Below are 16,350 nucleotides of genomic sequence, written 5' to 3'. Positions count from 1 at the left end.
TTTGTATTGACTTTAGAAACAAACATCAACTTGTATTAGTTATAGAGGTACAGGTACTGTACCCATCTAGATAATTCTACAGGGTGTGGGGAGGTAATATTGTGAATGTGGGTATTGGTGATTACTAACAAATGATAGTTAACAAAGCTTATCATATGAAACAATATAATGGCCATAATTGATACGTTCACATGGATCGTTAACCAAACAAAGTGCATAATGAGTTATAGAATCCGAAGTGGCAACTTCTACTTTCCAGAAGACAGAGCGGGCCATAGCTAAACTGTTGCGTACAGTAGGTAAGTCTTGATCATGAGTCCCTCCCTGTCTATGTGTGTACAGGCTGCAGCTTGCCAAACATGCTCACACCTACTCAGGTTCAGCACCAAGGCAAGAATCTTGACTGTCACACAAGTATTCTGTGTATCTCTGAGAGAAAGAAGCATTCAGAGAATAACAGTGAGTAGGCCTAACCAGCAGATAGTGACAGGGCAGGCACAAGCTCTGCTAGCTGGAGTAGTGCATCAGTAATCCATTTTTTTTGTTAGAGTCTAGTACAGAAGTTGGAAATAGTTGCTGAACGTAACCGGAGTGTGTTCCTTCAAGACTGAACAGCTTTTCTCACTGTGAGTAACTAGTACTGGTATTAGCTACTGCTGTAATGTGGGGTTGAGAGGGTGCAGGACAGGAGAAGCTCTGACATGTTCCTTCTGCTGTGTGTAAAAGCCAAACAGGAGTTGACAGAGAAAAAGACAGAGAGGCTGCCTTAAAAAAATGATTGCACTCCTCTGTAAAGAGAGAGAGAGAGAGAGAGAGAGAGAGAGGGAGCTAATTTGCTTATCTGTTCAAACTTATGGTGTAATGTAACACTCTTAGAAGGTAAGGTGCTATCTAGAATCTAAAAGGGTTCTTTGGCTGTCCCCATGGGAAAACCCTTTGAAAAACTTTTTTAGTTCCAGGTAGAACCCTTTTGGTTCCAGTTAGAACCATTTCCCCAGAGGGTTCTACATGGAACCCAAAGGAGTTCTACCTGGAACCAAAAAGGGTTCTACCTGGAACCAAAACGGGTTTTCCTATGTTGACAGCCGAATAACCCCTTTGTAATTTGTACAGTTTCCTGATCAACTGTCTTTCTTTGGTTTGTTTACTCATTAGTGCTGTAGAGAGAGAGAGAGAGAGAGAGAGAGAGAGAGAGAGAGAGAGAGAGAGAGAGAGAGAGAGAGAGAGAGAGAGAGAGAGAGAGAGAGAGAGAGAGAGAGAGAGAGAGAGAGAGAGAGAGAGAGAGAGAGGGAGAGAGAGAGAGAGTGTGTATGTGTGTTAGAGAGAGTGTGTGAGAGAGAGAGAGAGAGAGAGAGAGAGAGGGAGGGAGAGTGTGTGAGAGAGAGTGAAAGAAAGAGAGAGAGAGAGTAAAGACAGAGAAAGCAAGATAATCAGAGACAAAACAACAGCTGTTTTGTGTTGTACTATTCTCTCCTGTACAGTTTGGAAAAACTATTTTCCTGTACTGTTTGTATGAGGCCCTGCTATGTGTGTGTGTACAGTCGTGGTCAAACGTTTTGAGAATTACACAAATATAAATTTTCACAAAGTCTGCTGCCTCAGTTTTTATGATGGCAATTTGCATATACTCCAGAGTGATCAGATGAATTGCAATTAATTGCTAAGTCCCTCTTTGCCATGAAAATGAACTTAATCCCCAAAAAAACATTTCCACTGCATTTCAGCCCTGCCACAAAAGGACGAGCTGACATCATGTCAGTGATTCTCTCGTTAACACAGGTGAGAGTGTTGACGAGGACAAGGCTGGAGATCACTCTGTCATGCTGATTGAGTTAGAATAACAGACTGGAAGCTTTAAAAGGAGGGTGGTGCTTGAAATCATTGTTATTCCTCTGTTAACCATGGTTACCTGCAAGGAAACACATGCCGTCATCATTGCTTTGCACAAAAAGGGCTTCACAGGCAAGGATATAGCTGCTAGTAAGATTGCACTTAAATCAACCATTTATCGGATCATCAAGAACTTAAAGGAGAGAGGTTCAATTGTTTTGAAGGCTTCAGGGCGCCCAAGAAAGTCCAGCAAGCGCCAGGACCGTCTCCTAAAGTTGATTCAGCTGCGGGATCGGGGCACCACCAGTGCAAAACTTGCTCAGGAATGGCAGCAGGCAGGTGTGAGTGCATCTCCACGCACAGTGAGGCGAAGACTTTTGGAGGATGGCCTGGTGTCAAGAAGGGCAGCGAGGAAGCCACTTCTCTCCAGGAAAAATATCAGGGACAGACTGATATTCTGCAAAAGGTACAGGGATTGGACTGCTGAGGACTGGGTAAAGTCATTTTCTCTGATGAATCCCCTTTCCGATTGTTTGGGGCAACAGGAAAAAAGCTTGTCCGGAGAAGACAAGGTGAGCGCTACCATCAGTCCTGTGTCATGCCAACAGTAAAGCATCCTGAGACCATTCATGTGTAGGTTTCCTTCTCAGCCAAGGGAGTGGGCTCACTCACAATTTTGCCTAAGAACACAGCCATGAACAAAGAATGGTACCAACACATCCTCCGAGAGCAACTTCTCCCAACCATCCAAGAACAGTTTGGTGACGAACAATGCTTTTTCCAGCATGATGAAGCACCTTGCCATAAGGCAAAAGTGATAACTAAGTGGCCCGGGGAACAAAACATCGACATTTTGGGTCCATGGCCAGGAAACTCCCCAGACCTTAATCCCATTGAGAACTTGTGGTCAATCCTCAAGAGGTGGGTGGACAAACAAAAACCCACAAATTCTGACAAACTCCAAGCATTGTTTATGCAAGAATGGGCTGCCATCAGTCAGGATGTGGCCCAGAAGTTAATTGACAGCATGCCAGGGCGGATTGCAGAAGTCTTGAAAAAGAAGGGTCAACACTGCAAATATTGACTCTTTGCATAAACTTAATGTAATTGTCAATAAAAGCCTTTGACACTTATGGAATGCTTGTAATTATACTTCAGTATACCATAGCAACATCTGACAAAAATATTTAAAAACACTGAAGCAGCAAACTTTGTGAAGACCAATACTTGTGTCATTCTCAAAACTTTTGACCACAACTGTATGTGTATGCATAGCCACAGGAAGTAGGGGTATTTAGGGTACTGCAGCACACCCTGAATTAAAAATAATAATAAATAAAGAATAAATCAATTTAATTTGACACATTTTAATTTTTCTTCACAAAAGTAGTGCACTGGGCCTTTACTAGTCCTGTATTAGTGGACCAATATAGCCGTCTGTTGGCGGAAAAAATTGCAGCACCCCCCCACCCCCAAACATCTTCCCACGGCGTGTGTGTGTGTTCGTGTGTGTGTCTGTGTTATAACACTGCATTCATGCTCATTGTGTTGTTTCACCATGTCATGTGTGTTTCTCTGTGTTATCATTAGGGTTGCAAAGTTACCAGAATTACATTTACATTTTAGTCATTTAGCAGACGCTCTTATCCAGAGCGACTTACAGTTAGTGAGTGCATAAATTTTTCATACTGCCCCCCCGTGGGAAACGAACCCACAACCATGGCGTTGCAAGCGCCATGCTCTACCAACTGAGCTACAGGGGGAGCTACAATCTTCAAACAAATATTCAAACAGAATCTTCAGTAATTTTGGCAATTAACAGAAAATCTATGGCAATCTATCGTAACTTTGGTAATTTATACTTGAATAAAATAAAATAAATCATATACAGTATAGTATTCATTTTGTATATCTGTGTCCATATTGTCCATGAGTTTCTAGTAGATAGACCATATGGTTCAAGAGAAAATAGCCTGATTAATGAAAAAAGCATCTAATCAACAATGGCATTACAACTACTCTTCCAACCATTGACTTTTTTCACAACTGCCACCAGTTTGATGCCAAAACATTGACAACAAATACATACTGACATAGTAAAATAAATAAAAGTTTGTAAAAAAGAAATATAAAGGATATTTCATGCTGAAATCCTCATATTAAACAACAACAAGTTGACGGTTTATATTTAGGATGTTTTACAGTTTTGTCATTTTATTTCTTATTTTAAAATCATCTTATTTAATTACTTCATATAGTTTATGTGTGATGAAAGCCACAAAGAGATTTTTACAGACACCTGTGATCATCTGAAGTACCCAAAAGGGCCACTAGATGGCTTGTGATAGATTAGATAAAATCCTTGAAAGATACCAAAATTCTGGTAGTTTACTGGTAAACTTAGAACGTTTCCAGTAATATACCCTCCCTTTGCCTCCCTAGTTATCATATCCTGTCGCCATGCTCGGAACCTGTCAAAATAGGACAATAACTTCTTAATGGATCACTAATGTAAATGCTCTCTGTGGGATCCAAAGCTGTTGGAGCAGCTATAACAACAATCACTATCTAAGGACAAAACAGCCATCTTCCTCCACTCCCTCCCTCTCTTAACTTGGACTCATAAGGGGATTTAGGAAAAGACACAAATGAAGGAATTATGGGTATTATGCCAAAATTAGCTTCAGCCTTCAGCAGCAAGTAAACAGAGACATTGGTACTCTCTCTATCCATAGCTTTAGTGTGAAGTTTATATATACTATCACACTTTGGCTGTGTGTGTGTGTGGGGGTGCATATTAGTAAACATCTGTATCCTCCTCAGATCTGTTTATGAACAAAAATGTCTACCTTCGCCAACCACTCGACCAATGAGAGCAGCGGGCACAACTGGCGCTGTCAATTCAAGGAGGACTTCAAGTACATCCTGCTTCCTGTCAGCTACACTCTGGTCTTCGTGATTGGCCTAGGCCTAAACGTCACGGCCATGTACGTGATCCTGTTCCGTACGAAGCGCTGGAATCCCTCCACTGTGTACATGTTCAACCTGACAGTGTGTGACACCCTCTACATCCTTACCCTACCCTTCTTAATCTACTACTACGCAGACGAGAACGACTGGCCCTTCAGTGATTCGTTCTGCAAACTCATCCGCTTCCTGTTCTACGCTAACCTCTATGGTTCCATCCTGTTCCTGTGCTGCATCAGCCTGCACCGCTTCCTGGGCGTGTGTTACCCGATGAGGTCACTGAGCTGGGTGAGCGCCCGGAGAGCCCGCCTGGTGTCTGTGGCGGTGTGGGCGTGTGTGTTGATGTGCCAGGCTCCTGTGCTCTATTTCTCACGCACCAGGGACAATGGGACGGAGAGGGTGTGTTTCGACACGTCCAGTCCAGAGTTATTTCATGACTTCCTGGTGTACAGCTCGGTGGTGTCTGTGCTGATGTTTGCCTTCCCCTTCATGGTGGTGATGGTGTGTTATGGACTGATGGTGAGGAAGCTTCTGGAGCCCAGCTGGGGGGCAGGAGGGAGCCAGTCGAGGGGAGCGGGGGGGCTCGCTGCTCATCGCTCCAAACAGAAGTCTGTGAAGATGATCATCATCGTGTTAGCAGTGTTCATGCTGTGTTTTCTACCCTTCCACCTGACCAGAAGCCTGTACTACTCCCTCAGATACCTGGAGCAGATGGACCCCTCCCAGGTACAGTACCACAACCACTGGAATACTACGCTTTTAAAGGCTCTGCCTGGCTCTCCCTTTCACCCAAGGTGCAGGAGCCTGGCTCCAGGTAGCTCTCCCTTTCACCCAAGGTGCAGGAGCCTGGCTCCAGGTAGCTCTCCCTTTCACCCAAGGTGCAGGAGCCTGGCTCCAGGTAGCTCTCCCTTTCACCCAAGGTGCAGGAGCCTGGCTCCAGGTAGCTCTCCTTTTCACCCAAGGTACATGAGCCTGGCTCCAGGTAGCTCTCCCTTTCACCCAAGGTACATGAGCCTGGCTCCAGGTAGCTCTCCTTTTCACCCAAGTTGCATGAGCCTGGCTCCAGGTAGCTCTCCCTTTCACCCAAGGTGCAGGAGCCTGGCTCCAGGTAGCTCTCCCTTTCACCCAAGGTGCATGAGCCTGGCTCCAGGTAGCTCAACCTTTCACCCAAGGTGCAGGAGCCTGGCTCCAGGTAGCTCAACCTTTCACCCAAGGTGCAGGAGCCTGGCTCCAGGTAGCTCAACCTTTCACCCAAGGTGCATGAGACTGGCTCCAGGTAGCTCAACCTTTCACCCAAGGTGCAGGAGCCTGGCTCCAGGTAGCTCAACCTTTCACCCAAGGTGCATGAGCCTTGCTCCAGGTAGCTCAACCTTTCACCCAAGGTGCAGGAGCCTGGCTCCAGGTAGCTCAACTTTTCACCCAAGGTGCAGGAGCCTGGCTCCAGGTAGCTCAACCTTTCACCCAAGGTGCAGGAGCCTGGCTCCAGGTAGCTCAACCTTTCACCCAAGGTGCAGGAGCCTGGCTCCAGGTAGCTCAGGCTCAATTTAACCACTGCTATTATGATTGTTGTTGTTGATATTGTCATTATCCTTGTATAGGCTGGGATTCAAAGGTAACTGACATGTAAATGTCATTGCCATATCGAGACGACATCTGCAGCATTTAACTTGAATGTGATCTCCGCGAGCGCGGTAACATTGCCTTTAAAGAGCCACTGAACACGCCGATTGGCACGTGAATGAATCTAAGATAACTCAAGAAATCTGTTATCTATGCCACATAGGTCGTTTTCAAAGGGATTCACTGCTTTTTAAAGGCAGTCGCTCTTTAAAAGGCACATTGTCAACAGAATTATACGGATTGAATCCCAACCTTAATCTTCAAATAATTTTTGTTTTATTCATCCCCAGGTGAGCTGTGAGCTGCTGAAGGCATCCAGTCTGGCCTATAAGGTGACACGCCCCCTGGCCAGCGCCAACAGCTGTGTGGATCCCATCCTCTACTTCATGGCTGGACAGGGTTTCCGTAGCAATCTCACTAACAGAAGAAGGACATCACCAAGGAAACCAGGAAGTGTGACGGTGGCCCTCTCGACGCAGCTCTGATCGACAGGAGGGTCAATGTATGTACCCAATAGCTATGGAACACAGTGGATGTACCCAATAGCTATGGAACACAGTGTGTATTCCATTGGAATGGATAGAACACCGTTGGACAAAGACACTGGATGGATGACTGGTTCCTCTGAACTGAATATCATTATCCCATATGGATCAGAAGACCAATAGAGATCCTATTACTCCTAATTCTATGGGATGACGACTGTTTGAAAGAGAATGAACGGTGTAAAATAAAGTGGGCATATTTTATTGAGTGTTTTATCCATTTACATTTACATTTTAGTCATTTAGCAGACGCTCTTATCCAAAGCGACTTACAGTTAGTGAGTGCATACATTATTTTTCATACTGGCCCCCCTTGGGAATCGAACCCACAACCCTGGCGTTGCAAACGCCATGCTCTACCAACTGAGCTACACCCCTGCCGGCCATTCCCTCCCCTACCCTGGACGACGCTGGGCCAATTGTGCGCCACCCCTGACTGGTAAATACTGGGAGATTGCACATAAAGTACAAATATCAGACTTCTTACTTGAAAGTGAGAGTAGTATACAGTAACTCATTGATTGAGGTCTGACTTAGCTAAGGAAGCTAAAGGCAGGGAGAAAGACACTGGTTGATTCTGACAGTGTAGAGAGAATATATGCTGTAAAAACATGTTAGTGATGTTAGTGATATTCTAATCACAATATTGTAATCATAACAAACAGTAATTATATATTTAGGGGCCGCTGATTGTAGTGTATCTAACAAACCTATCTTCAAAAAAACATACACCACACACAACCTGTGAGTCAGTCTGAAGAGGACCTCCTCTTGAGAGCTGTCAGAGAAAGCTGTTTAGCCCCAGGCATGACTTGGGCAGGTTCTAGGGTGTGTCTGGAAAATCAGTCATTAACATCCCAAAGACTCACAGATGGAGCTGGATATAATCCAGTTTTATAGAAGCAACACAGGCTCACTGCTGGCACGACTACAAATTACAGAGAAAACACTCATGCTTAAACAAAAGTAGGGTTCCAAAGCTACTGGTAATTTACCAAAGTTACCGGAATATTGAGTAATTTTGGTAATTAACAGAACATCTATGGCAATCTATCATAACTTTGGTAATTTATACTTGAATAACTTTTAAAAAATGTATTCATATACAGTGAGGGAAAAAAGTATTTGATCCCCTGCTGATTTTGTACGTTTGCCCACTGACAAAGAAATGATCAGTCTATAAATTTAATGGTAGGTTTATTTGAACAGTGAGAGACAGAATAACAACAAAGAAATCCAGAAAAACGCATGTAAAAAAATATATAAATTGATTTGCATTTTAATGAGGGAAATAAGTATTTGACCCCTCTGCAAAACATGACTTAGTACTTGATGGCAAAACCCTTGTTGGCAATCACAGAGGTCAGACGTTTCTTGTAGTTGGTACCAGGTTTGCACACATCTCAGGAAAAGATTTTGTCCCACTCCTCTTTGCAGATCTTCTCCAAGTCATTAAGGTTTTGAGGCTGACGTTTGGCAACTCAAACCTTCAGCTCCCTCCACAGATTTTCAATGGGATTAAGGTCTGGAGACTGGCTAGGCCACTCCAGGACCTTAATGTGCTTCTTCTTGAGCCACTCCTTTGTTGCCTTGGTCGTGTGCTTTGGGTCATTATCATGCCGGAATATCCATCCACGACCCATTTTCAATGCCCTGGCTGAGGGAAGGAGGTTCTCACCCAAGATTTGACGGTACATGGCCCCGTCCATCGTCCCTTTGATGCGGTGAAGTTGTCCTGTCCCCTTAGCAGAAAAACACCCCCAAAGCATAATGTTTCCACCTCCATGTTTGACGGTGGGGATGGTGTTCTTGGGGTCATAGGCAGCATTCCTCCTCCTCCAAACACGGCGAAGTTGAGTTGATGCCAAAGAGCTCCATTTTTGGTCTCATCTGACCACAACACTTTCACCCAGTTCTCCTCTGAATCATTCAGATGTTCATTGGTAAACTTTAGACGGGCATGTATATGTGCTTTCTTGAGCAGGGGGACCTTGCGGGCGCTGCAGGATTTCAGTCCTTCACGGCGTAGTGTGTTACCAATTGTTTTCTTGGTGACTATGGTCCCAGCTGCCTTGAGATCATTGACAAGATCATCCCGTGTAGTTCTGGGCTGATTCCTCACCGTTCTCATGATTATTGCAACTCCACGAGGTGAGATCTTGCATGGAGCCCCAGGCCGAGGGAGATTGACAGTTATTTTGTGTTTCTTCCATTTGCGAATAATCGTACCAACTGTTGTAACCTTCTCACCAAGCTGCTTGGCGATGGTCTTGTAGCCCATTCCAGCCTTGTATAGGTCTACAATCTTGTCCCTGACATCCTTGGAGAGCTCTTTGGTCTTGGCCATGGTGGAGAGCAGTGGCGGCTGGCCGATAGAGGGCGCTAGGGCGCCGCCCCCTTAAATAAAATTATTTTTTTTTAAAAATAAAAAAATAAAAATAATAATAATAATAATAAAAACATCAGTATGTCAATATTTGTGTGTTTGAAATATGGAATGCACACAGTAATATGTGTAAGATATGATAGAAAATCATATTCGCAACCTTTCCTCTGCCTGTCAAACGCCTCGTCAGCTCTGGGCGATACAGAAAGTGCCCCGAGGAGGCGGGTCTACGTAGCAGTTAAGCCAATTGCTAATTTAAGATATGAATGTATGACATAAAATGTAGCTAATCAGCGATTTTAATTCGAATCCAAGGAGGGCGATTATTTTATCGCCCCAAGCTCGCCCCTGATAAAATAAGGACCGGGCTCCAGTGGCGCCATTTTTACTAGACGACAATGGCGAACGCAAACGTTACTCCTCCAAGACCCAACCTAACTCGGTGAAATCTCTCCTCCAAGATCCGTTTGAGAGGAGAACTTTGTCAGAGAAAGTTCGGGTGAAAGAGCTGGGCACAGATCAACCTGACCTCTCAATCAGACAGCAGGCTAGCGAGAAAGGGAAGCAGTATGTGCGCGGCTTCTCCCGTAGCTGGTACACCAGGAAGGCTTGGCTAGCTGGGTGCACTGATGCTAATGCTTTATTTTGCTTTCCGTGCTTGCTTTTTAAAACGACGGGGGTCAGATTCAGCATGGACAGGTACCGGAGTGAGGGATATGAAGCACCTGTCAGAGAAGGTAAAGAAACATGAGAACACCAGGGCACACATGGACAACTCTGTAAAGCTAGCTGTATTAGGAAGGGTGAACATTGCTACGCAGCTGGATGACGGCCACAGGATTGCGGTGAGGAAACACAATGAGGAGGTGGATAAAAACAGGCACATTCTATCCAAAATTATCGATTGTGTGAAGTTCTGTGGGGCTTTTGAGTTGGCCTTGCGTGGGCACGAGGAGACTGACTCTCGGACAACACCGGCATTTTCCGGGGCTTAGTGGATTTTGTTGCCTCCCTCGACAGTGTGCTGGAGGAGCACCTGAAGACAGCTACCGTTTTTAAGGGCACGTCAAAGACGATACAGAACGAGCTGTTGGACTGTATGTTGTCAGTGCTTAAGGATTACATCCTGGAGGAAGTGAAGAGTGCTGATTTTATCGCCATTCAAGCTGACGAGACGACTGACGTTCCACCCACTGCCAGTTGGTGCTTGTGATACGCTACATCGATGCTAAAAGTAACGTCCAAGAGCGTTTTTCGAAGTTCATTTTGATCGAGAACGCAACCGCCGACACCATCGCTACAGCGCTGCTGGAGAGGCTCAGCACCATACTCTCACATGGACAAAAGGCCAAACTTATTGCCCAGGCTTACGACGGAGCAAGTGTGATGAGGGGGAGCCACCGGCGGAGTGCAGCGTAAAATAGTGGATGTGTACGAAAATGCGCACTACGTCCACTGCTATGCACATCAGCTGAACCTCATCATGCAGCAGGCTACTTCACGCATCCCCAGGATCGGCACTTTCTTTTCCGACCTTGCAGGATTTTCTGCTTTCTTCTCCAGGTCTCCCAAGCGAACCACCGTGCTTGACGAAGTGGTTGCGCATAGACTCCCAGAGCCTCTACAACACGGTGGAACTTCCACAGTCGCGCTGTAAACACTGTGTACGAGTACAGGGATGACCTCCTAACGTGTTTCCAGACCATCAGAGACTCTGGGAACTTTGATGCCCCGACTGTCAGAGAGGCGGGGGGCTTTGTGAGGATGCTCGAAGACGAGGCTTTCTGTTTTTTCCTGGCACTGTTCCACAAGATCATGCCAAATGTGGACATGCTTTTCAGCCAGCTGCAGAAGAGGAACATCGACCCTGTCTTCATTAAAGCACTTGTCCAGAGGTTCACAGAAAGCATGCTAAGAATCAGGTAAATAACTATATTTACTATTGGCTGATAAAGATGCTGTTAGAAAGATGAATAGTTCACTTACAACAGTTTAAAAGCCTAAATGTGTCTGGTCATCAAAGTGAGTGATTATCATAGAGCCGTCACAATTATATTTGTTTTAGTATTTTAAAAGGAAAGAGAAGACATTTACATTACATTTTAGTCATTTAGCAGACGCTCTTATCCAGAGCGACTTACAGTTAAGAGTGCATACATTTTTTCATACTGGCCCCCGTGGGAAACGAACCCACAACCCTGGCGTTGCAAGCGCCATGCTCTACCAACTGAGCTACACGGGACCACATTAGTTTTGGCAAGATCTGAAAAAGAAGTTGGTGGAGTGCAACCCTCAAACATTGAAGAATTACAGCAGTTTGCTGCTGAAGAATGGGCCAAATTGCCAGCAGAAAAGGTGCAGCAAGCTCATTGATGTCTACAATAAGCATATGTTGGCAGCTATCTTGGCCAAAAGCTGTGCAACCAAGTACTAGCTCCAGGGTGCCAATAATTTAGTCCATGACATTTGTCTATATTTTCTAAATTACAATTGTAAACTTAAGTTTACAGAAATATAATTAAAGGTGTGGAGACCCATTTTTTCCTCTCAAATTTCAACTGATTTTAGAAGAAATAGGGAATTATTTAAGAAAAGCCCAAGGGTGCCAATATATTTGGACACAACTGTATGCCTTCAGTCTAATTGGAATGTATGGCAGTAGAGTTGTTTGTATTTCTCCCTAACCAAAATGGCTGCCATTAGGATACCATTCAGGATTTTTTTTTCACCTGTGTTACCACGACAATCACGCCAAATGAGCATTGCATTTGTGTGCTCCTTCAGTGTGAATGCGCAAATTTGATATGGGTCACATGTAAAACTGATACATAATTGATACAGATTTACGGTATGTTGCCTATATATTACTATATACCGGTATTGATGCACAGACCAGTTTGGGTTTTTACTTTACCTTCTATAACGGTATTTCAATGTTTGGTTTGTTAAATGTGGTAATGCCACTCCGCCATGTGTAACGTCCGTTTTTCTAGTTTACTCCGTAATTTGGGTCGTCTCTCTCCCTCTCTCACCAAGTACCACCCCGTCACTCAAGGAGCGCAGTTGTTGTTACTCGACCACGAGAACAAGTGTTTGTCCAAAAAGACACAATCAGACGTTGATAATAATGCAGGAAAGTACTACACAGTTTGTAATAATTATTCAGGTGTCCACCAGGTCAATTTCTAGAAGAGGCCTAGTTGTTATTGAAGATTAACTTTATTGCTAAGTGCACAGCAGAACAAAATTATGTTGCATCCCTCTCACAAATGTAATAGAAAAAGGCTTTAAAACGTAATAACATCAGTTAATTATGTACATCACAGGTTAAAAGCAGTTACTAGACATAGTTTGTGTGTATATACACACTATCTGTCTGTCTGTCTGTCTGTCTGTCTATATATATATATATATATATATATATATAAAGTCACTGGTTGTGTGTTGAGGGGGAATTACAGTGAGCTAAGAAGTCTGATTGCAAGTTATCAAATTAAACTTTATTTTTTGGACCCAGGGCCTCAATTCCCTCTTTGTGTGGGGACAGCGCATCTGACGAGCAGCAACAGCCCATCAAGCGACGGAGGATGCTGGGACCAGGAGAACAACAGAGGTTGGCTATAGAGGTAAGTTGTGATGTAATTGTCAGTGTTTCCCCCTAGAACTTTTTTCAGGCCTGGTAGTATGTAGCCAAAACCCTGAACAATCAGCACCTTGGTAATCATATACTTGAGTTGGACATAGGCATGTGTCAGTCAGGATCACTTGCATCAAAATAGCTTAATTGCAAATTAAAGCTGATGATGTATCTTTTACAGGTATGTGATACCATCCTGAGTCATGCCAAAGAGAGGTTCTCCTTCACCCAGCACCTCATCAGCGCAACACTATTGCACGGAGAGTTGTTCCCACAACACAGTGTGAAGTTCCCCGATACAGCGCTTGGAAACAACCGTGGAGGCGTACCCCATGTTGAACAAGGCCAAGCTCAAAACCGAACTGTCCCTCATCTATGAGAACAGTGAGTTCAAGGCTTGTAGTGGTGCAGTGCCCCTGTACCAGTTCTTCATGGAGAACAACCTTCAGAGCACTTTCACAGAGACTGCCAGCCTCCTCAAGATCCTCATCACCACACCCATGACAACTGCTGAGTCAGAAAGGTGCTTCTCTACACTGAAAAGGATCAAGACCTTCCTGAGAAACAGCATGACACAGGATCGCCTGAACGCTCTGGCCATGCTCTCCATGGAGAAGAAACTTGTCAGGGACATTCCGACTTTAATCAAAGGGTCATTGAGAGGTTTGCCACTCAGAAGGACAGACGGGCAAAATTCCTGTACAAATAAGATGACAGACACACACACACAGAGCAGCTCTGGCCGCATGTTTCTTTGTATATAGTTGACCTTAGCATAAAAAATCCAGTTATATATGGTACTCTAGAAAGTCTTAATAGTGTCTTTGCTAATATTACTGTATATATGTTGTTTTGTATCAATTAATTGTTGCAGTTCTGGAGCACATTAACAATTAGTCACATTTAGTATGATCATAAAATACTGTATGCTATTCTTCCAGTCAAAGGTTTGAGTTCATCCACTTGATATCCATTTCTATATTATACATCCTTTTATACAGTGTAAGATTTCCTATAAACTTTATAATAATTTCATGTTATTGTCCACTTTCCACTCTGTTCTGACAGCATGCCTGTTGCGTTGCCTGTTTACTACCAATGGTAAAAAGTTCACTTTAAATGCAAATGAAAGGCTTGGGTTTGTGTAATATGTTTTTGTGTAAGAATGCCTCAACTTTTTAATATTGGCATTAAATAATTACTAAATGTTTCACTGAGCACTGCTGTCCTGCAGTTTGTGTTAAAATATATCGCGATGGTTACAGGAAAAAAAAAGTATGGCACAGCCCCACCGAGAATATTTTTCACCAGCCGCCACTGGTGGAGAGTTTGGAATCTGATTGATTTATTGCTTCTGTGGACAGGTGTCTTTTATACAGGTAACAAACTGAGATTAGGAGCACTCCCTTTAAGAGTGTTCTCCTAATCTCAGCTCGTTACTTGTATAAAAGACACCTGGGAGCCAGAAATCTTTCTGATTGCGAGGGGGTCAAATACTTATTTCCCTCATTAAAATGCAAATCAATTTATAACATTTTTGACATGCGTTTTTCTGAATGTTTTTGTTGTTATTCTGTCTCTCACTGTTCAAATAAACCTACCATTAAAATTATAGGCTGATCTTTTCTTTGTCAGTGGGCAAACGTACAAAATCAGCAGGGGATCAAATACTTTTTTCCCTCACTGTATAGTGTTCTTTTTTATATATACAGTGCATTCGGAAAGTATTCAGACCCATCCCTTTTTCCACATTTTGTTACGTTACAGCCTTATTCTAAAATGGATTAAATAGTTTTTTTCCCTCCTCAATCTACACACAATACCCCATAATGATAAAGCAAAAACAGGTTTCTAGACATTTTTGCTAATTTATTAAAAATAGGGTTCAAGTCCGGGCTCTGTCTGGGCCACTCAAGGACATTCAGAGACTGCATTGTCTTGGCAATGTGCTTAGGGTTGTTGTCCTGTTGGAAGGTGAACCTTTACCCCAGTCTGAGGTCCTGAGCGCTTTTCATCAAGGATCTCTCAGTTCTTTGCTCCATTCATCTTTGCCTCGATCAAGACTGGTCTCCCAGTCCCTGCCGCTGAAAAACATCCGCACAGCATGATGCTGCCACCACCATGCTTCACCGTAGGGATGGTGCCAGGTTTCCTCCAGACGTGACGCTTGGCATTCAGGCCAAAGAGTTCAATCTTGGTTTCATCAGACCAGAGAATCTTGTTTCTCATGGTCTGAGAGTCTTTAGGTGCCTTTTGGCAAACTCCAAGCGGGCTGTCATCTCCACAGACGAACTCTAGAGCTCTGTCAGAGTGACCATCGGGTTCTTGGTCACCTCCCTGACCAAGGCCCTTGTCCACCGATTCCTCAGTTTGGCCGGGCGGCCAGCTCTAGGAAGAGTCTCGGTGCTTCCAAACTTCTTCCAATCTAAGAATGATGGAGGCCACTGTGTTCTTGGGGACCTTCAAAGCTGCAGAAATGTTTTGGTACCCTTCCCCAGATCTGTGCCTCGATACAATCCTGTCTCGGAGCTCTACGGACAATTCCTCCGACCTCGTGGCTTGGATTTTGCTCTGGCATGCACTGTCATCTGTGGGACCTTATAAAGACAGGTATGTGCCTTTCCAAATCATGTCCAATCAATTGAATTTACCACAGGTGGACTCCAATCAAGTTGTAGAAACATCTCATGGATGATCAATGGAAACAGGATGCACCTGAGCTCAATTTCGAAGTCTCATAGCAAAGGGTCTGAATACTTATGTAAATAAGGTATAAATGTTTTTTTATATTATTTTTGTAGCAAACATTTCTAAAAACCTGTTTACGCTTTGTCATTTTGGGGTATTGTGTGTAAATTGCTGAGGATTAAAAAAAATGTAATCCATTTTAGAATAAGGCTGTAACGTAACAAAATGTGGAAAAAGTCAAGGGGTCTGAATACTTTCCGAAGGCACTGTATATCTGTGTCCATATTGTCCATGAGTTTCTAGTAGATAGACCCTATGGTTCAAGAGAAAATAGCCTAATTAATTAATCAATTACTCCTGCAACTCGTCCAACTATTGACCTTTTTCACAACTGCCACCAGTTCGACACCAAAACATTGACAAGAAACAGATATTGACATGGTAAAATAAATAAAAGTGTGTAAAAAATATATAAAGTATATTTCATGCTGAAACCCTCATATTAAACACCAATGTATATTTATATTTAGGATGTTTTACAGTTTTGTTTTTTTAATCATCTTAATTATTTCATATACTGGGCCCTAATCTATGGATTTCACATGACTGGGAACACAGATATGCATATGTTGGTCACAGATACCTTTAAAAAAAGGTAGGGGCATGGATCAGAAAAA

General features: G+C 43.6%; 1 protein-coding gene across 1 annotated transcript; it reads left to right on the top strand.

Moving 5' to 3' along the window:
- The first annotated feature begins 391 nt into the window (after positions 1-391).
- LOC121567200 (P2Y purinoceptor 2-like) lies at positions 392-7,152 on the top strand. The gene is made up of 3 exons (XM_041877129.2): positions 392-626; positions 4,654-5,523; positions 6,708-7,152. Exons 2-3 carry the CDS (start codon positions 4,672-4,674, stop codon positions 6,900-6,902), a joined length of 1,047 nt encoding a protein of 348 aa, XP_041733063.2. The 5' UTR covers positions 392-626; positions 4,654-4,671; the 3' UTR covers positions 6,903-7,152.
- The last annotated feature ends 9,198 nt before the right edge of the window (positions 7,153-16,350 follow it).

This window comes from Coregonus clupeaformis, chromosome 5, assembly GCF_020615455.1.
Source record: "Coregonus clupeaformis isolate EN_2021a chromosome 5, ASM2061545v1, whole genome shotgun sequence".
NCBI lineage: Eukaryota > Metazoa > Chordata > Actinopteri > Salmoniformes > Salmonidae > Coregonus > Coregonus clupeaformis.
This window is presented reverse-complemented; position numbering and strand designations above follow the sequence as displayed.

Bases quoted from the DNA above. Each gene is read 5' to 3' on its own strand.
- LOC121567200 (XM_041877129.2), top strand. From the start codon at position 4,672: ATGTCTACCTTCGCCAACCACTCGACCAATGAGAGCAGCGGGCACAAC. The intron at 5,524-6,707 runs GTACAGTACCAC...ATTCATCCCCAG, and splicing joins AGCAGATGGACCCCTCCCAG to GTGAGCTGTGAGCTGCTGAA.